This window comes from Callorhinchus milii, unplaced genomic scaffold, assembly GCF_018977255.1.
Source record: "Callorhinchus milii isolate IMCB2004 unplaced genomic scaffold, IMCB_Cmil_1.0 Scaffold1, whole genome shotgun sequence".
Lineage (NCBI taxonomy): Eukaryota > Metazoa > Chordata > Chondrichthyes > Chimaeriformes > Callorhinchidae > Callorhinchus > Callorhinchus milii.
In genome coordinates, this window is record NW_024704742.1 from 130,891,029 (window position 1) to 130,912,655 (window position 21,627).

General features: G+C 36.6%; 1 protein-coding gene across 3 annotated transcripts in view; it reads left to right on the plus strand.

Moving 5' to 3' along the window:
* kiaa1328 (KIAA1328 ortholog) overlaps window positions 1–21,627 on the plus strand; it is an 83,135-nt gene that overhangs the window by 50,317 nt on the left and 11,191 nt on the right. For all 3 annotated transcript variants that reach the window (XM_007897136.2, XM_007897135.2, XM_007897133.2), the window contains 4 exons: window positions 397–1,085; window positions 4,901–4,999; window positions 14,054–14,253; window positions 15,376–15,484. In XM_007897136.2, coding sequence (XP_007895327.1) covers window positions 397–1,085; window positions 4,901–4,999; window positions 14,054–14,253; window positions 15,376–15,484 — 1,097 coding nt within the window. The remainder of the gene's footprint in view (window positions 1–396; window positions 1,086–4,900; window positions 5,000–14,053; window positions 14,254–15,375; window positions 15,485–21,627) is intronic.

The following is a 21,627-nucleotide window of genomic DNA, read 5'->3' on the forward strand; positions in this document are numbered from 1 at the left end:
TAGGTTTTGCACCAGTATCTCCCAATTGAGCCATTGTGTGGAGATGCTGAACAGATGATGTATTTTCCTTCAAGGGAGGGAAAATTGGACAGAATAAATCCACTGTGTTGTTCAGAGTGTCATTGGCAAAGACCTTGAAGCAGGTCACCAGCTGTTCTCCCTGACTAGGAATAGTGTGGAAGAGGAATAATAAGAAGAGTAAAAATTAAAACTAAATTGACTCCCATTTATCAGATTGCTGTTTTTAAGCTAACTAAATTCAGTTGATTGTGAATTAAATACTTTGTGAATAACTTTTTTTCTGAAGAAAATACCCTTCCAAATCAAACTGTTGTTGCCTCAGCAATATTCCCCTCAAGTTAATGGACTCTACAATATAAGTGTTTTGTTTTCAAGGTGCCTAACCAGAGAAGCAATCCCCATCAGCCAGCCTCTTCACACCTAGATGGCTCCTACCTTGGAACGGTACCTATGTGCATGCTTATAAATGCTACTGGTGACTCAAAGCATGTGCATACAGGTCCATCTGCAATGCCTATTCTTCAATACAACGAGAGTTTGCGTTTCCCTAACCATCATCTCAATCGAGTGCAACATGCTGATAGTCTTCCAATCCAAAATGGTTATCAGAGGAAACCTGGAAGTACAATTTCAGCAGAGCCTGTTGCAGGAAGACGTGTTCATTTAAGTGAAGAGGTGAGCATAGGTGCTATGCAGCTTGGTAGACGTTGTGATCCCATTGATCCAGATGGAGGCCGTCCTTTCTGCCAAACACACGTGGTAACAGATGGGGCTGATGCAGAAAGTCAGTTCACTAATGTTAATAGCAGGCATTCAAGAGCATTTTCTGAACACAATGGTGCCTATGGGACCCCTCAAATCCTGCCAATGAAGGATCAAATGGGAATAATAACTGGAGAAGCCGATGGAAGGAAAATATCTACAAAACAGAGGCAGCAGTTGTTATGTCAGAAAATAGAGTTGGAACTGGAGAAAGAGCGACTGCGGGAATTGCTGGCTCAGCAGGAAGCCCAGCTCCTCCTAAAGCAGCAGCAGTTACACCAGTCAAGGCTGGATTATGGCAGGTGAGAACTTGGTTGCACCTTGAACTTCCCTATTGGGTGTAGGTTTACCCACTGAAATGAACTGTATAGATTTGGCAACAAACGTTTTAATTGAGATTGGCTGTGGTGCCAATTGAGAGCAATGGTTTGCAGTTCCCTTTCCTGATACCACCTCACAGGTTTGAATAAAATGGATCCTGTGCAGGAGGAACATGCAAAGTACATCGGTTTCATAAATCTCCCACCTGCGTGACATTTAGAGCGTAACTCACTCAGCACAGTTGCAATTCAGTAGAGATTAAAAGTAATTATCGGTAATTGCCAGACCAAAGCAAAATTCAAAGGCGACATAATAAATGGTAACCAGAAAGTGGTACTGCAAGGTTTAGCATAATTACACAATCAATGATAAGGTAAGGCAGAGCTGTAACCCAGTCTTCAGATCCCAGGTTGTTCATGTGGTTTCACAAAATGTAATGTTGCTCTCTTAAAAACTGAACTAGAATTGGCAACATTATTCAAATGAGTTCTCCTTGAGGTACTGTCCTTGGATTTATGTTCACTTACTCAGAAAAGATTTCACTTCACAAAATCAATTCATTTACAAAAAGATGCACTTCTGGTTCACTTCATCCATATTTTAGAAGTAAAACTGAAGCCAGCAAAGGAATGATGTATTATTTTAACCATTAGCTTTATTCTGTGAGTTCTGTGTACTCTTAAGGAAATGAAAACTGAAATATGGGATATTGTGAAACTATTTAACCTACTAGCTTGGAAGTGTGTGCCTTGCATCCTTTAATGACTTTGACTTTAACTTGTTTTCTTCCTTCCATCAGCTATCCTACTACTTCATGTTACCAGTGACCCTTACCTTCAGGTCTGTGTTAATGCTAAATCTGTAGCATGCACAACTATCTAGCTCCAGTTCATAAGAAAACCACTCCTAGTGATCCAAAATATCTCAAACCGTACTGCTATAAACATCAGAAACTGGAAATGTGAATAAAAGTTAAAAGGGTCAACTCAAAGGCAAAAGTAAAGATGAAAATGAGAACTAGATGAGTGGGACAAAAGTGAGTGAAAAATGATAATGAAGAAGAGGCTAAATAGATCAAAGTTAGTAGTTGTAATAAAGGCATTGTGGAGAATAAAAAGGAAAAACAAAGGAAACCAATATTGAAATGGAAGAATGAACATGTTTAAAAATAAAAACACAGGAGGAAGAAAAATTAAACTTTTTTTAATATATAGAATAAATGCCTGAATCAATGGGTAAATGCGAAGGTATATAATGAGAGCTTCAGAAAAAATAACAAGGGAGGGCGATCCTAGTCAAAATAATCTGATTGATCCCATTAGAGGCTGCTGCACAAAGTTTTCTGTATAAATAAACAAGAGGAATGATGAAGCATGAAACCAGGTAGTTTTGGCCCATTGAACTATTTTATCAATCATTTGCAAAGTTTTATTCATATAATCCCCACCTTTTCGTCATATTGCTTAATATCCCTTACTTTCCAAGCATTGATCTGTCTCACTCGAGACCTTCCTCTTTGACCGCGCCCTTGGTCATCCTTCTCCTCCCCACTGCCCTTGGCTCGGATGCCAAGCCAGGACTATCAAGTGCCTTGGTACGTCATTCCGATATGGAAAGTGCTATATAAATGTAAATTTGTATCGTAAAGGAAACAAAATTCAAATACTCTATTAAGACTCTTTGTTCCTGGTATCATATGGAGAATCGTTACTAGACTTGTTTCAAGACAGTTATATTCTTCTTAAAGTGAGGCATCCATCACTGAGCACAACATTCTCGCTGAGGTCTGACCAGCTTACAGTTATAGTAGTAGTTCCTTGACTTTATATTCTGTATATCCTGTGATAAGTCCCAGCATCCCATTAGCCTTTTTGATTGCTTTCAGCATCTACAAACTAGCTTTTCATGATTTATGTATCTGAATCCCATACTCATCTAACACCCCTACTGCTTTCCTATTTGGAAAGAATCCCATCTGCTATTACATTTAAAATGTATTGCAACATTACACTTTTCAACACTGAACTGCATCTGCCATTGTTCCGCCCACTCGCTTAATCTGCATATGCCCCTTTGCAAACATCTCTTCACATTTAATTGAAGCTCCCATTTCTCTCGGTTTCTTTTTATTCCATACACTTTAACTATTAACTAATAATGCCATGTATGGAGTCTTATCTAACTGACATCCATTAAATCTCCTGATTTCCTCTTTCAGATTTGTGTTGGCACGTGGTGCATTTCTAGTATGTTGATGCACATTTGCAGTTTTTCTTCTTTAATTAAACTTCTGCACTGAGAAAGTCTGTTAGAATATTTCGGAATTTGGGTGTTTCTAAATGTATTATTTTAGGTGCTACAATGTGGAAGGCTAAGAGTTGTCCGGCTCACAAGTTGAAAGATTCGGAGATAAAGGATGCATGGATACAGCTTTAGAGTATCAAAGATAAATTGCACACGGTCATTGGAACTAACATGGTCAATGTTGACTTTGCAAATATTTTATATTCTCAGTGTTACTGAATATAGGGCTCTGAAGTTGAATTGCTTGTAGAGGAATGGTCATTAGCCTGGCATGTTGCTGCTGCTTCAACTGTGTTAATTTAACTCCCTCACATTTTCTGACTGAGTAACTCCTACGGGCTATTCCCCAATGAGGTCATCATGCTATAGTGTTTAAAGAAAAATGAAAAAGAAATGCACAATAAGATGAACACAAGAGTGTGAAAGTCAATGAAAGTTCACTTGGACTTGCTAATTTTCTGCTTTTTTCTCGTGACTCCTGGAGATAGTGATTCCCATTGGGGCACAGTTCCATAGATTCTAACAGCCCTCTGTTACTTTATCAAGTAGTCAGTCTTAATATATGAGCCTAGATGGTGTCAGTAAGCATTTTGACTGTGGAGTACTGATGCATCCAAGTCACATCCAGTTTTCTCCCAATGTTCACACATATGCACTTTCCAGCAGATGCTGCTGGATGGCAACTGAGAGGGAGAACAGGATGTTTTTTTTCTTTCTTCCTCCCTTGGCCCTGTTAGACCTAGAATTACTGAGCCCGATTGTTGTGCTCCATTACTGTCTTTAAGTATTATATTAGAAATACAGAAATGCCAAGGTGATTGAAACTGGCCTCTTCCTTGTAAATACAATTTAAAACTGCATCACATAGTGCATTTGGTCACTGATCTGTCTTGGGTGAGGATGGGTGGGGGAGAGACAGAGACTGACTTTAATTTTAAAATGGAATCTAATTGGGACGATAGCTCCTAAAAGTACAGTCCCTTCATGCCCTAAATGGATTGTTTTCTGTTTGTACTCTAGGGGTTGGTGAGTGCATTAAAAATTGTACGCTCTCCCATTTCTTTATGCATGTTACAACACTTTCATGTAATATGTATTCCAGGTTAAGACTTCATTGTGACGTTTCACTGATAACTAAAGATAGCTTTGGAAAGAATTGAAGTCTGATTTGGCTGGTGGCATTCATGCAGAAACATAAAAGAAAATTAGCTGTATATGAAGGGAAGAAGTCAAAGTGCATATTTAGCTTGCCTTACATCTCCTCATAAAGCAGTGCAGGCTCATTCGTAGGCCTTTATACCTTCAGCAATCGGGTTTGAATATTCTGAGCATTTTTACATAATTGGTACGATCAAGTAGGAGCTTTGAAGCTTGAATATGCTCGAGGACTTGTTTTCCAGCTTCTGTTTGCTATCCCGGATAGAAGTTGCCAATACACAAACATGTTATAAGATCTACACAAATTTAATGAAAGCTTCATCTTTTTTCATAGGTTCATGGGTTGTTTGCCTGCATTTGAAAACACAATTCACAATGAGGATCCAACAAGACCAGGAAAATTTTCACAGAATGCAGCCCAACATACTGAAAGGTCAGATTATCTCTTATTGTGTTTTGTTCAGTGCAGCTCACTTGGTAGCATTCTCGCCTTTAATTCAGAAGGTTGTGGTTCAAGCCACATGTCACTATTTGAGTCAGTAGTCGTACAGCTGTACAGATGGCTGATGCTGCAGTACCTGGGGTATTAGACAAAGCTTGCCTGTATAAATTCTACCTATATGTGAATTGTAGCAAAAATTGTATAATAAATAAGCTCCTTAATTCGGTGGAAAGTGCCCACCTTTTTGGCTTTGCTTCTATAAGCTTGTTGACACATGGGGCTAAGATACCTACATTTTTATCTGTACCGTTGTGACTGGCAAGATTGTTGATCCAATCCTAGATACTGCACTATATTGACAGCTTAGGAAACAATTTAACTTGGTACACAGCACAGAGGTCTGAGTGGTTAGCTATGCCTCTTCAATGTTGCAAAACGTTGCAGGATCACCAGTTTATTCCAATCACTTTCATACACCTGCTCATGAGTCTGCGAAGCCAACATGCTGCCGTGTGAGTGCACTGACTAAATGAGAAGATTTAAGATTAGTTAGTGCCTATGAAGTTATTACAAGTCAGTAAATTGGATCTCCAATATAGGTCCCTTCAGGAACATTTAATAATATTTTTGGTACCCAGTATTAAAAATATGTTTTGATCATTTAATTTCAGTTATTTCATCGACCAGTTATGTAAGATGATTCAGGCATGCTAAAGTTAGGCTAGAAAAATTTTGATGGGAGGCTACATTCTACAGAGACTGCATTCCCTTTTGTTGTTTAATGATCAACCTTAATTAACATGCAAATTTGAAATAATTAGAACACATTAAAGGTGTTTAACTGCATCTCCCTAAAGAAATATTCAAATTACACTAAATGTGGCTTTAAATTATTTAATCCTCCAAGGTCTATGGTAGCAGTTTTCTATTACATTTTTTAAAAAGTGACAAGGTTAAACTTTTTTTGTTTAATAAGTAATAATCGTTATTAAAGAATGATTGTGTATTCCAGAGATGATGATTCTTTGCAATGGATTCCATTAAAACTTAATTGTTTAAATTTTTAAAAAGAAAGTGTCCTATTTCAACAGCTTCTGTGTAGACTAATGTTCCACACATTATCTATTAAGTTGAATCTGCATAAATAATGCATGTCAAAAAAAATCCTCACTTCATTGTAGACTCAGATCTTCAATCTTCAAAAACTGAAGATCAAGAAGATGGGTTGTATCAATTTGTTTAGATGTACGAAGTAACATCTTTTTGTCATTTTAATTTTCTCTGAATGTGGGAGGGAGAAGATAATTTTTTTTAGGAAAAGTAGACTTTGGATATAAAATGGTCATTACAATGTAAGGAGTAAAACATATTTCAATCTGATTTTTATTTGCTGTACTCTATGACCACGGCAAACATTGAATGCAGTTGCATTTTGATATTTAATTATATAGAGGAACAAAAAGAGGAATTAATTCCTCGCTTAAATCAGTGTACCACAGGAAACCATATGTACACTGCCCACTCCATAGCTCTTTCAAAGCTGCAAAAAGACCCCAAATGGCCAATTTTGCTGTTCTGCAATCTGCTGCAGAAATGCTGCATTGAAAGTTCTGGAGAGAGCAAAGACAGTGTGATAAGCATCTTTCGGGTTTGTACTGCATGGATGTGAATCAAGTCGCTCCTAAAACTACCTCCTCCAGAGAGTGTCAGGCAGTGAAACCCCGTTTATAATGCACATTTGATGACAGATGGCTGCCAAAATCCCTGCCAGTTGCTTATAAGTATCTCATAACTAAGGCAAGCTATTCAAGTGCAGGATTTTTTTTTAGACATTAGTTTCAGAGACATCGATTTCTATGAGGTAGACCGTATACCTGAAACAGTGTTTTTTTTATCAGATTTTCTTTTAGAGGAGAGGGGGCTCTACTTGTTAAAACAGATTACATCTTGCACTTTCTGTAGATGATCAAAGTGAGCAGCAATAATAAAAACTATGTTTGTGTGCCTATAATAGATATAAAAAAACTTAAAATCCAAAGCTTATTGCGTTACTGTCAGTGGACGAATCAAACAGATGGGGAGAATTTTAATCTTGGGAGCCATTAAGCTGGGTAAGGCAACTAAAATGCATTGGGCTGGAGTACAGGAGCCTCACACAGGACCTTCTAGACAGCTTTACATTTTTTTTATTTAAAACGCATGAAAAAAAACCCTGGAGCTTCCTAGTAGTGTTCCGCGCTGCAGAGATATCATTAAAATGCCGCTCGGCATCTGTTAAACACAATGAACAAGAGAAGGGGTGCCAGCAGAATCTGGAATGGAGCAAGCAATCTTGGAGCCATAAATCCCAAAGTTACTATTTTATGCTCTGCTTGAAGCAGCACACACTGTTTACTACTCAAACCAGATCCTGTTTTTACACTAAAGGTTTGATACCTATAATTGTTTTGTTTTTTAAAATCAATATTTTAACTTAACCATAAACCTCACAAATATTCAAATAAATTCCACTTTTTTTAAAAGCCCTTTTATGTAGAATAAATTCTGGTTACTTCATAAAGTTTACTGACTGTCATAATTGTTCTCTGCAAATTAAGTATGTCCTGTGAATTATGGAAATATAATGCATATTTTACAAGGAATAACTGAAGAGAAAGGCATAACAAATGCTTAGGAAATTCTGTTAGATGAACAAATGAAGCAGAAGATTAAAAACCATTAATTAAAAATGGAATGGAAGGGAGCATTTCTATGGTGGGAAGGAAGCCTGGCTTGATTTACGTAGGAATGGAGGAGACTTTTCTGATGTTCGGTAGCGGAAATTGGCCCCAAAGGTAGGTTTCTGTGGTGTGAAGGTGTAAACCATGATGAGTTGAATAGCCTTTTTCTCATTCAATGCTTACTGTATCATTTATCAAACCAATTAATAACTAAAGCACACAAGTATATATATATATACACACAAACAACAAATTGGATTTATATAGATTAGCAACTGAGGAAATGAAACCAACCTAAGCAGCAACATCAGCTGTTAGTACTTTCTTAGGTTCTGGTCTCCATTATATAAGATTATTTTGTGGTTCTACTTTCATGTTTCAAATAGAAACCACTAGTTTACATGTTGACTACTAGCAAACTCGTAAAAGCAGGAAGTATTTCCAAGCTTCCTTTCCAAAATGATGGAAAGAGTCGTTGCTTCCCAGCTTCATTCCGTCAATTCCTCCCCGCCTACAGGGATGCTCTGGTCAAAGGCATCAACAAAGTTTTCTTTATTTGCAGCCTGGAGTCCCTATACCTTATTGTCCTCACTTATCTATTTGCTGCTTAATGTAATAATATAATAAATATAATATTTACCTTTGATAGGTGAGTTTGCGTCCATTTTGACCCCATTCTTTGGAATATAGAGGAACTATTTTGTCTAGACAGAGAAACAGTTTGTCTGATGAGGGAATGTAGAACAAGGGGGCATAATTGTAAGATTAAGACAGTCAGAAGTGAAACCAGGAAGAGTTTTTTCCCACAATGGTTGTGAACATCAAGAATTCTCTCCCCCAGAAAGCTGTGGATGCTGAGTCAATTGGAATTTTCAAATCTGAGGTCAGTAGATATTTGTTAGGTAAGGGTATCAAGGGATATGGAGAAAGGGTAGATAAATAGAGTTGAGGTACAGATCAGCCATGATCTAACAGAATGGTGGAACAGGCTCAATGGTCTGAATAGCTTACTCCTGTTTCTATGTTCCTAATTTCATTCTTGGAATCCCTCCATCTTGCCCCTCCCTCTCCGCTTAAGTTACCTTACAACTATTGGTTTGAGTGTTTCTCGGATAGACACAGAAGAAAATTTCTCCCTTAATTGGATTAGCTTTAAGAATCATGGGTTCTCCATCGTGGAGCTTTGGTTTTCTCTGCAATTTACATCTTTTCTGGTTTAATTTGTTAGACACACACACAGATGTTAGTTATGTAACGTACTGCTTGAAATGATGCTTCCTTTGTTTTGATGCTTAAGCAACCTCACAGAAAAAAAAATAAGCAAAGCTTTAGTTGCTAGCATTTGGAAAATTTACCCCATCAGCGCTACAAGATCCGATCTCTTGCCAACGGTGTATGATAATCCTTGCATTTGTTCAGAAGTCTCAAAGTGCTTCACAGGATTTTACTGCGAAGTGCAGTGACAATTTGAAGGCAAGCGTGGCTGCCAATTTGTGCACATTAATATCCCCAAAATGCCTGCAAAAGTGAATGACCAATTTTTTTTTCTCTGGAGTATTGTTGGCCAGGAATATACAAGGAGGAGTGAGGCTCTCCTGTTGATTAGAGGGTGGGTGGAAGCTGGAGGGGATGTATTTAAGCTTTTTGTGTACAGATTCCCAAGTAAATTTGACCTTTCTGCAGGGGCTATAGGGACCAATGCTCACTTATTTTCTGCCTCCTTCTGAAACCTTGTAGAACACAAAAATTATTTAATCTTTTTTTCACAGTCAATTGCACTTGCCAGCAGGTCTGATGGATCTAATAAAATAATTATCAGGATGTCTGACATTGCATATTAGTTTGCTTATTCTTCAACCAATACTGAATTGCATTTAAAAAAAATCCTAATAATATTTTAAGGGAAAATAATTGCTTAATTAAAATGCATTCTTTACTGATTCTTACAATGCAAAATAAAAGTGTGGATTGATTCACACTTTTGAATCAGAAATAGCATGAGGAATGCATACAATCTACCCAGTATGCAGACTTAGCCGACCGCTCTTACTTCTAGATGGATCTCTGAATACATTTTCAGGTTAGGAAACATTTTTATTAAAGGCTTACCGCTGTGTACAGCTTGCAGAGGTTGGGGTTTAAAATCAAATTTATTCTCCAACAGATGGCAGTTAGTCTAACGTTTTGGAAATAACTGAGAATCTAGCCCCTAAATGAATTTGTTTTCTCCTCATCCCTCTAGCAAGAGCTCCAAAAATTACCATGCTCTGTATTTTCAAATAACAGAACTGGCAGCGATCCGGAAAGAATAGCTTGCTTGACCAGCGGCACTAACTCAGTGTGCAGCAAACTCTGCCCATACAACCTTTGTGTACATGTATGTATCTATGTGTGTTTGGTTTTTGCAGTGCCTGAGGCAATCTCCAGTCAAGGAAATAATTCTATTTTTTTAAAAAAAATCTTGGGAAATGAGTTTTGCACACTGAATGTTGTAACCAAGAGTTCTGGCGGTACATTTTGCAAAATCCTGTGTAGAATAATTTCTAATACTGTACTTGGAATTTTTATGCCACTTCACCAATAGCTGATAGAGGGATTGTAGATGCTGCCCTGTGTGAGGGGCGCTATGTAAATGCAAGTTGTTGTTAAAAGTACATGGGGGAAGGGGGAGAAGCAAACTGGGGTTGCCACTGCTAATTTGTCATGGGCTCCTCATGGTTGATTCACTGAAATCTGGAATTTACAAGAAGAATATACTGTATTAGTTTGCTTTTTTTTCTATTTTGAATACCATTATATAGTGTAGTAAGAAATGTGTGGTTATTTTACTTTCCTCAAAGGCTAGGTCAAGTGCTTTAAGATGTCTCAACGTGATAAGGCACTATATAAATGCAAGGGTTATTATTACTAATTTATTGAGGCATTTTGTTGTTGAAAATTAACTTTAAAATAAAGGCATCTTTATATTTATTTCAGCATTATAAATTCAACCTAAGTTTTACTCCTTTGTATATTCTGCTTTCACAATTTGCAGAATCAATCTTGTACCGTTTATGTGTTAGAAAATGTCTGTGTGATTGGAGGTCATGAAGTAAAATTGTTCCTGAAAGGGATATAAGTTAATGATAATCTGAAGAGGCAAATTGACAAAGTTGGTGTAGTATTGCGGTCTGTTACTCAACATTCTGGAGTGAAAAGTACATTCATCTGCGACAATAGCTGGGGATTAAAAGAGGCAATTTTGTGAAAGTTTGAGACCAGAAATTTATGAGTGATGATGTTATAAGTAAATTAAGAAGCCTCCTCAGGAATGAAATAATCCCTGTAATTTACCACGAGTGCTGCAGTAGTCCTTTATTATTTATTCATGACTAAGTTTTAAAAGGATATTAAATAGTTTTGAAAGGCCAAAATTTCCATATGGCATGTACTGCTCCATTGATTGTGCATGCTCGGTGGTTTTTGTATTTTAAATGTGGGAAGTATCATAAATTTGTGAAATATCTATAATCATTTTCACCACTGTGAAATAACACTTCCCTGCACAACAAATAAAACTGTCATGAGCATTGATTAAAACATTTTGGATTTTTTTTCAAATTAGCCATTTTCAAAGCTATTTTACTTTTTAGGACCAAATAGTTATGGGCACATCATTCTCCATCGCACACTGCTATTTTTACAATATTCATATTGGGTAACAAATTGGTTTGAAGTTTCTGTCCCTTGATACCATACTATTAAGTAAAATAAATTTGTACCATTTAAAATTACATGAGAGCTAGTCCCTTGGGTGCACTGAAACGTACCTTCAAGCTGGTTCAACAACAATAAATGGCGTTTATATAGAGCATTTCACGTAGGATGGCATCTCGGAATGCTTCGGAGGAAAGGTTTTAGATACCTTGCAAGGGAGGAAGGGATGGGTTGATGCCCATAGATGTGCTCAGATATCTTTGGGTGAGACTTAAGGACTGACAGAGAGTGGGGGAGATCTAGGGGTAGCTGCTGGAAAGATTAAATCAAATGCGCGAAAGGCCTTATTCATCATCGTGTAATAAGATTGCACACGGTTTTTATTATGAGTCAGTACAAATTGTTCATTGATTAATTAATAATTAAATCTTTCTCTCAATTAGCAACTTAATATATCTAACATGGATTCCTTTTATAAATAGTTGTTGAGTGCTTCAAGTAATTTGAGCTGATAAAGCAGCAATCCAAATTCTAAAGAAGTGAGATAGATTGACTGAATGGCCTTTTTCTCAAATTGTTACCGGGCAACTATTTGGTCAGATGAAGCTGTTTATTAATAATAATATCATTGTATTTGATATCGTGCATTTTACGTCATAAATTTCTGGTCTCAAACTTTCATAAAATTGCCCCCTTTAATCCCCTGCTATTTGTTGCAGATAAATGCCGTTTCACACCAGAATGTTGAGTAAGAGACCGCAACACTACACCAACTTTGTCAATTTGCCTTTCCAGATTATCATAAACTTTCATTCCTTTCAGGAACAAGTACTTGTCAGGTTTTACTGAGCACTCTTGAGGCATTACTCAGGAGTGCTCAGTAAAAGAACACTATAAATTAAAGTTGTTGTACTATAAAGAAATTGTATTTTATAAGCAAATTTAGCAGACAATTTGTTCACGACAATGCTCCAAACTGCTCTTGTGTAGTTTTTTTTTAGTAATATTGTAACTGGAACACACTGACAGCTACTGGATTCCGATATGTCGAAGGAATCGTTTTGGAATGATTTTGAGGATAGCTTAGATGGGCCAATAGATAAGTTATTTTATGCAATGCAGGCTTCGATAAAGGTAATAATAAATAAATAATAAATATTGAATGGAAAAACATAATCATTGCGTTTGGTATGACAACTTCCTGAGCTAAAATGACAGGATCGTGAATCTGACATTGATGAAAACTAATATGAAAAATTGATCTTATCTGCTGTAGCCTATTCTTCTGTAATATATAAGCATAAGTTATTTCTTCTTACCCTATCAGCATATCTTCTATCTGTATTATATCTATTGCTAACATAATTGCTTTAGATGCTATTTGCTGCTATCTGCGATTTGCTTTTCTAATGGCTTCTTTCCTCTTTAATGCCACTTTTAGTTAATGTCAACTGACTCCCACTTCTCTCTATTCTTTATTTTCCTGTTGTTTAAAATATTTTGAGCTTTCATGATAGTTTTGATCTCTCTATTTAGTCACTTTGGTCTTGGTTCTACTATCTTTTTTGATATAAAGGAATATATTTTTTTCCACATAATTTGAAAATGGTTCTAAAGTAATTCCTTTTTTTCAGTTTTATATTCTAGTTCTGCTGCTCTGATAATTCTCCTCAAAGCTCTTCTTATCTCTTGCTCTAAAATGTAATGATGCAACTAAAATTCATGCAATGCTAATACAGTATTTCATTCTGCTGTGCGCAATTGGCTGCCGCGTTTCACCAAGAAAATACAGTCAATTCAATTTAGAGTCTATTCTGTGAAGTGCTTTGAGACATCTCAACGACGTGGTAAGGCGTCATATCAAATGCAAGGATTATATACTCTCTATAAATTTAGATTTCCCTTTTAAGAGATTATTTATACAAGATACATCTAGAAAATTAAAACAATATTGTATGCAGCATGTTTTAATGGTTACCCTTATAGCAATGGCTTGCACAGCAATACCTGTTTTATTAATGCGTACAAATCCCATTTACGTTTAACTGTTGTTGTCAGTGTCTAATAGTTGGTATTCACTAAGCCATATTTCTCTTGATATTTCTACCACTACATTTTTTTTAGATTATTAAAAGGCCCCTGGAACTAAATATAATTAATTGTAATTGCATATTATCCATAATATTCTATGAATGAATGTAAAAAAAAGTAGCATTTGTAATGTTCAGAAAAAAATATTTTGAGTTGCCAGTGCTTGAATCTTTGAAAGGATAATACTAATAATAATCTATTTGATATAGCGTCTTATCACGTAGTTGAGATGCCTCAAAGCACTTCACAGAATATATTGTAAAGTGTGTTTTGTGGGCACAACAAAATATCAAATTGTGTAATGGCTTTTTTTTCCCCACTATTCTCTTACCTAACTGTAACATGTATTAGATTTTTTTTAAATTGTTTTTGAAAGTAGAACATTATATAATATTAAGTTGCTCTTGAAAGTAGAAAAATTCATCAGTTTTAATGCCAACAAAAATTGCGTTCCTGTGATCCTACCTTTGATCCCACTCACTCTTAGGGATGATGTTACAGTCTGAGAATTTGATGACTCTTCAATCTCCTATTACAGGTACTTTGATTTGAGAAAAGACCCTTTCCATGGTTGTTTACAAAGTGAGGCCAAATATGTGGAGACACCAACTACAGAACCACAGGAACGATTAAGTGCTGGGAAGAACCTGGTAGAGTTGTTTGATCCAAAATTGGATACTGTTAGGGGCACAGCTTCCTTGCATACAGTTGGAGATCTAAATAGACAACAAACAACAGGTAATTATTTTATCTTATTTTCCTTCCATTCAACCTATGTCCTTTGTAATAACAGTTGAGTATCGTCATTTTAAACCCTTTGAATTCTCATGAATATAAATTAAGTCATAAAAAATGATCCCCTGTTTTGAAAGTCAGCCTGGAATAGATTTTTGTTAGCTAGATAAGTGAATGGTTCTGGGTTTGAGAATTCGAATGATATTTAAGGATATAAACGAAGGTTTTAGTATTTTTAGACTGCTTGATATGTGTAATGTATCCTACTCGGTCTCAGCTGTTTATTCTAACGAGAAAAGTTCTGCTTAAATAATTTCTGATTCACAAAGACAAACAAAACAGCACTCCTGAATATTTTTCCATCTATTCTACTAGCTGTCCTTAAAAAAAAGACTGCTCCTTTTCCATAACCCCAACAGCAGTGGACTCTGTGTCCTATTGAGTATTTGATGATTTGTCTGCATTAATCCTTCAATTATGCTTATGTTTATTAATATAGATTTTATGTATGTATATGCATATAAGAGAGAGAAATAATGCTCTTTTTTTAAAGAATTTATCAACAAAGTATTAACACCTTTTGCACAGCAATTATTCTTTTCTGGAGAACATAATTCTTCTATCTCCAATCTTACTAGAGGTTTTTTTACTTTGACCTGGTTGTTACATAGAACTATAGTTTTGTGAAGCACTGGAAAGATCATTAAAGTGAAAAATAACTATTCTAAAAAATAATCTTCTCCTGGTCTATCTCATAATTCAATTGAATTCTTCAACAAATAGTTATCTAATTCCTACTTGTATTTGACATAATAAGCATCCACCAATCTCTGGATAATCTATTCCACATATTTATATTCTGTGTAAAATAATACATCTGAATTGTCTGTTCGCCTTTCCTTTTCTGAGCTTGATTCTGTAAATCACCTTGTTCTAGATTTGTTTACCATGTTAAACACCCTATCAGGGTTCAAACTTATATATTTTCAGGTTCTTGAATAAGAGAAACTCCTGATAACTCAACCCTGACTGCATTTATTTATGTATTTATATGTATATATATTTTATATATGCCTAACTTGCAACTCTTTTGTCTACTCAACTACTTCATGGCTCTTTATGTAGGGACTCCATTGACTTCTAAAAAAGATGTGGCTACCTCTCCTGTGCTAATATTCAAAAAGGTTAACGATGCAACGGGGTCAACTTCGCCGATATGGTCTGAAACATCAAGGTAGGTTATTTTAAGCTTTTTGTACTAGGGCCACAATGTGTTCCCTTCAATAGGTAAGCAACTGCTTTACTGAAATTACCGCATTACGTCTGATGTAAGGTGGAGTGTAAATTATTTAAATTCTAGATGACGAAGAAGCTACAGAAGAACTCCAATGAGATGTTTCATTATAATACATTAGTAACTGGCTAAAGGGAAGAAGAGAGGATGGTTGTTATAGGGGAATTTGGGTCGAAATAGGGGAGGTTTTGAGTGAGTTGCCTTAAAGGTCGGGATCTTGTTCTGTCACAAAATAGGTTCTATGGTAGCTGCACACACACAGTATGACTGTTTCAGTAAAACATATTTTTATATTTGCAACCAGAATATTTCACTGGGATTGAATTCTGAGAATTAAACCAATATTTATCCAACCAATTAATTCAATGTCTGGTGAAAAAATATCTAGCTGTTAATATGTGCTAGCATTTTAGGGACATCAGAAACAACTGGAAACACTCTTCCTGTATCATAGAATTTTGGCCAAAGCCTATTTTGGCCTCCTGAAGGCCATGTCACCAGTTTCCATTCAACTTGTTATGTTGAACAGCTAGGTTTTCTCTATGTAGGATTGTCTGATGTTTTGTGCTTCAAACTGACATGAACTGAATGTCACAGGTGTTTGTTCTCTTTCTTTAAGGTAAATTTCAATATATTGATGAACTAATGCCACTGGAGGTAAAATAAAAACTGATTTGAAGCTTTAGATGGAATAAAATCTTTTACACATAAAATAAACTGTCAATTCACTTTACGGTATATTCTGTGAAGCACTTTGAGACGACACAACTACGTGATAAAGCACTGTATCAAATGCAGGTATTATTATTCAAGTTCAAGAAGAAAGTTTTACTAAGGTCAAAGTGGAAATCATCATTTTACTAAAATGAATATTCCCATGATATGTACTGCAACACACATACCGTAATGGTGACCATTACAATGTCTAATAAATCTTAAAGAAATTGTGATTTTTTTAAAGATAATAGGGTAGTTATCATGACTTTTTGGTCACCCTGTACTTGTCTGTGTTGCTTTTTCATCTATTATCTGTCAATCATATTTATACTGCTTTCCTAACCATGAGGGAGGCAAAGAAAAGAGACTGTGTGCACTGCAGCATCTGTTGGCCTGTGGGCATGAAAGTTTGTGATTCTAATGTTACATTCACTACATCCCTTGGATAAATAATTACAATAGTTTGATGTTGTGCCAAATCTTGACTTTCAAATATTTTTATGACTTTCAGGGAAACTTCCCCTGTTATTGGTCATAATTGCTGCACGTCTCTTAATCACAATTGTGTACCTTTCTTGTCAAATTGCAAAGGAAGATCCAAAATAACATTATCTTAAGTGTTGGAATATGATTGTCAGATTCAAGAACGGTGTTGTCTTCCTAGCATTTTAGAGGCATTGAAAACAACTGGCATTCTTCTCAGTGGACCATAGATTCCTAGCCAAAGCTTATGTTAGCATCCTGAGGGGGATAGCACCAGCCAACTTATATTATTACTGATTTCCAGGAAAAATAAAAATTGGATATTTAATTTTTTTTGATATATTGCCAATTCCAAATCTCCTCCATAATACAACTAGTTGCAAATTGCTACTATGACTGATAAGCAATACAAGAAAAAGCAACACAGAAACGTATATGGGTGCAGTAGATTGATTTTCATTAGTTAGTTCAGACAAAACTTTTATGGCAAAATTATGCTTTTTTGACCCTCACAAAAGATGGATCCCACATGAAATTAATAAATCTCCAGAAGAACATGGAAGCATAAGCACCTTCTTTACTGAAGCACTTGGCAGATTGGAGTCCAGGGAAGTTTGGATGAGTTTCCAGTACCTCCATTAGTTTAGAAGGTTGTGGGTTCAAGTCTCACATTGGAACTTGGTTTATACCCAAGGTTAATATGTCCTTTAAATGAAATGTTGAACTGAGGCAGCATATCAATGATAATAATAATAATCCTTGCATTTGATATAGCGTTTTTCACGTCTTCTAGACATCTCAAAGCACTTCACAGACTGAAAAGTGAATTGACTGTATATTTGTGGGCAAAATACGGCAACCAATTGTGCACAGCAGTGTCCCACAAACAGTCGTGGATTGACGTGACCAATTTTTTTTTCTTTGAAGGATTTATGATGCTATTGAAGAAGGGAGTTTTTTCCCCAGTGTTCTGGTTAAATCCTCAAGATGAATCTATTATTTACATCATGGCTGTTTATGGGATCTTGCTGTTTGCACATTGCTGCTGCATTAACCAAAAAAAGGCACTAGACTGGACAATAACTGTAAAGTGCTTTGAATGCTTAACATGCAACCTGCTTTCTTTCTATAAGAAATTTGGAGAGAGCGATGTCCCTGAACAGTTAGTACAATTTAGTAATAAATTGGTAAAATGCTGAAAAAACAAGATGCAATCTGGCAACTCAGTTGAGCTCTGGCCAACCTTCTGAATAGAAGTGCTGATGAATGGAACAATCTTGGCATTCCTGAAATTTCTCTTGATCAGAAACACGTGAGAATTAAAATTTGGGGTGATTTAGGGAAAGAACTAAAAATAAATACTTACAGATATTGTAAGGGAAAGCTATGTGATGCCAGAAAATATTTTCTAAAGGGGCAGAAATCCTTCGCAGTAGTTATTGTATTGTATTATCCAGTACTGGATTGGACTGACCTAGTCGCATTATATTTTATATCCAAATTTTATATCCAAGTATCTATTTGGGATTACAACAACAATGTAGTGCCCTTCACATGGGTAGCTTCTTGGAGTACTTAACAGTAGTGAGGTTTGAGGCAGAGCTAGAAAGGCACGGTCAAAGGAAATTCTTCAGGTATGATCTCAAGATGGGCAAGGAGGAGGCAGGGAGTTCTAGAGATTCAGGACATAGTGGCTGGTAGCACGGCTGCCGAACGGTGGAGTGGCAGGGGTCGAGGGACGCTTAGAAGGCCTGAGCCAGCTCAGTGAAGGATGCAGGTAGAGGAGTGGACCATAGGAATTGCTAGACGAAAAAAAGACCAATGTCCATCTAGTTTGCCTTCTACCATCAATTGGCTGCCACATTTCGTCCATAAAATACACAGTCCACTTTGCAGTATATTCTGTAAAGTGCTTTGAGACGTCTCAATAACGAGATAAGGCGCTATATCGAATACAAGGATTATAATAATAATCCTTGCACTTATTATAGCGCCTTATCATGTCTTTTCGAGACATCTCAAAGTACTTCACAGAATATACTGTAAAGTGAATTGAGTGTATATTTTGTGCGTGAAACGTTGCAACCAAATTGCGCACAGCAGTGTCCCACAAACAGTCATGGATTGAGTGACCAAATTATTATTATTATTTATTTATTTTTTGAAGGGATTATTACCCCCAGAGAAGCGATCCGATGATTGACTAACAACCGGGTTTCTACTTACTGCTAGGTAAACAGGGGTGTGGAGTAAGGAAACTTGCCCAACGTTTAGCCCTGCCGGGAATTGAACCCAGGTCCTCTCGCTTGCGAGCCGAGTGCTCTAACCACTAAGCTACAGGACTCCAAATTAAAATTATTATTATACTGATAGTTGCATGCTACAATAATGGAGATCAAAAGGGTGAAGAGATGAGTGTGAATCAAACGTTTTATTTGCTCTTTTTTATGCAGTTATTAAATTAGTTATTTATTAGTATAGCTGTTCCACTGCTTCCTTTATAACCTTATTACTGCAACTTTGAAGTTTGCAGTCTTGGTTATCTAGGACATTTACCATTGCCAACAACTAAAAGTCAATATAATTGCTTGATATAAATTAAATTATCACAGATATTTCTCCTAATATATCCAGCACAGTAGCTGCTTTGATGCAATAATATCCTCAGAATAACTATGCAAAACATTAAAACTATGAAAACAAGATTGTAAAATTGAGCATGATTGGATTTCACTTGTTTGTGCCAATGTCATCCTGTTGCACTGAAACATTTTAATGAAGAAAATGACTATGAACTGGTCAAATGGAAATTACAATGAGTCTGCCTTTCAAATCTCTGTTGCAAATAGAGTTAGGGTTAGACTATGATATATGTTCTTTTGAATACTGTAGTTAATTGTGAGTCTGGGATTTGCTTATCTATAATTGTCGTTGTGGACTCTCTCGCTCCCAGGCACTGTAAATGGTAGTCAGTACTGCGGACCTTGCTGGTTATAGAGAAGCATACTTAACAATTCATAGTTTAGGATTATATTTGGCAATTCTACACCATTTAATATGAATAACGTGTTATGATAACTGCTGCTGCGATGACTGCCTAAAACCATATATGTTTTTAAATCAGATACTCCTCTGCCATGTTTACACATTGTGTTTTAATATCGGTAAACAGTAAGGAACTTGCATCCTCGATGGTTGTTGTCTCGAACCTTGCTGGAAGCAAGAAAAGCTGGGCTTTAATTGGACTTGAATAGTGTTTAATCTTTAAAAGCACATTGTCGAGCAATATAATTGGGATTGCTCCAAGTCATCCAGGAGGTGCTCTTTGGAGAACAAGGATTACAATGCAATCCTTGTAACAAGCCTTTCTTGCTAGGAGTTGGTTGCTTTCTCCATTTCGCAGTAAGGGCCTGCTTTCTTTATTTAAGACTTTCTCACTTCAAATGCAGAAAATGGAACACAAAATGCTGATATTTGCATACATTTGTTGTTTTATTTATTAGAAAGACTCTTAAACAGCAATACCTCATGATACACTGACAATGCGTATATGAATAATGTATTAAGCCTGCAGTTGCGATGTAATTTGCAGAAGACAGTGACAGAATGTTGAATGCATCCAGAATGTTGTATTTATTGATTTAGTGGAAAGCATTAAAGGTTCTGTATTTGGGACCATGCAAAATTAATGTAACTGCCTTCAATTTTAGTGGGATGGCGTGGAAGTATAGATTTACAATTTAGATGTTAGTGGTTGCACCCCTGAAATATCTCCTGAAGACTTTTGTGTGTGCCTTTCTCACTCTCCACGTAAATCAAGCAAAATTACAGAATAATAATCTGATTTTGCACTTTAACTGTTTGTCATTTAATGGTTGCCGTGGTTAGCGCAGTATTCCCATGGTCCCAGCAACTCATGAGGCTTCATTTTCCACAGAACATTCAATCTGCATACTAAAGGTTAAGTGCATTTTATATTGCCAATTTTCTCTCCATCTCTTCTGACGCTGCCGATTCTTGCTAAGGTTTGCTTCCAGGAGCCCTGGTACTTCACCAAAATTCCATTCTTTTTGGTCAGTTTGGTCAGCCGGGTGTCTGACACACGGGGAAATCCATCAAGAGTATTCAATGCATGTCACCTACGTGTGGAAATTCCTGTGTTTTGAAATGAGGTTAGAACGTTGTCCCCAAGATGATGATCCTGCCTGTCTGTGTAATTCAGGCAAGAGCCAACTTGGGCCTAATACTCTCTGGAATTAGGCAGCCAGAATGGGGATCCTAGAGTATACGGAATGTTTGAGTTGCCTGACCAGGTAAGGGTGATAGTTTTTGATCCCCAAAGGATTTTTCTTTTGGTCAGTCAGGAGTCTGATGTATGTGGAAATGCATCACCATGTTTAAGAGCTGAACAGAGTCCTTCATATGTTTGTTACCCATACTTGAAAATTTCCATGTCATGAATGCAATCACATCAGATTGATAAGAGCTGAAGTTTGGGGACCCCAAAGTGTGGTAGGGCAGAGGTCAGTGATGTTGCAAAGGTGAGGCAAGGCTAACTAAGTGAGAGCCCAGATGTAGGGTCTGAAGGACATTTAGGGTTGAATGAATCTCAGGCATACCTTTAACGTGTAACTGTAGTGATGTCCTGTTTGTGAACCCCATTGTTTTCAGAAGCAGTCACTGATTATCTTCTTTAAAGTTGCTTGTGTTATCACACTCTCTTTCACCTGTCACGAGAACACTAGATTAGTGGATGAAGAAGGTGCTTTGGCCCCACCTGGTCTCATCCCTCTGGAATACCCACCCAACGGTCCTCCCATCATAACATCAAGCTGTATTTTTTTAAATTAAGGCTAGTGTCCTAATCTCAACCACCGTTCCTG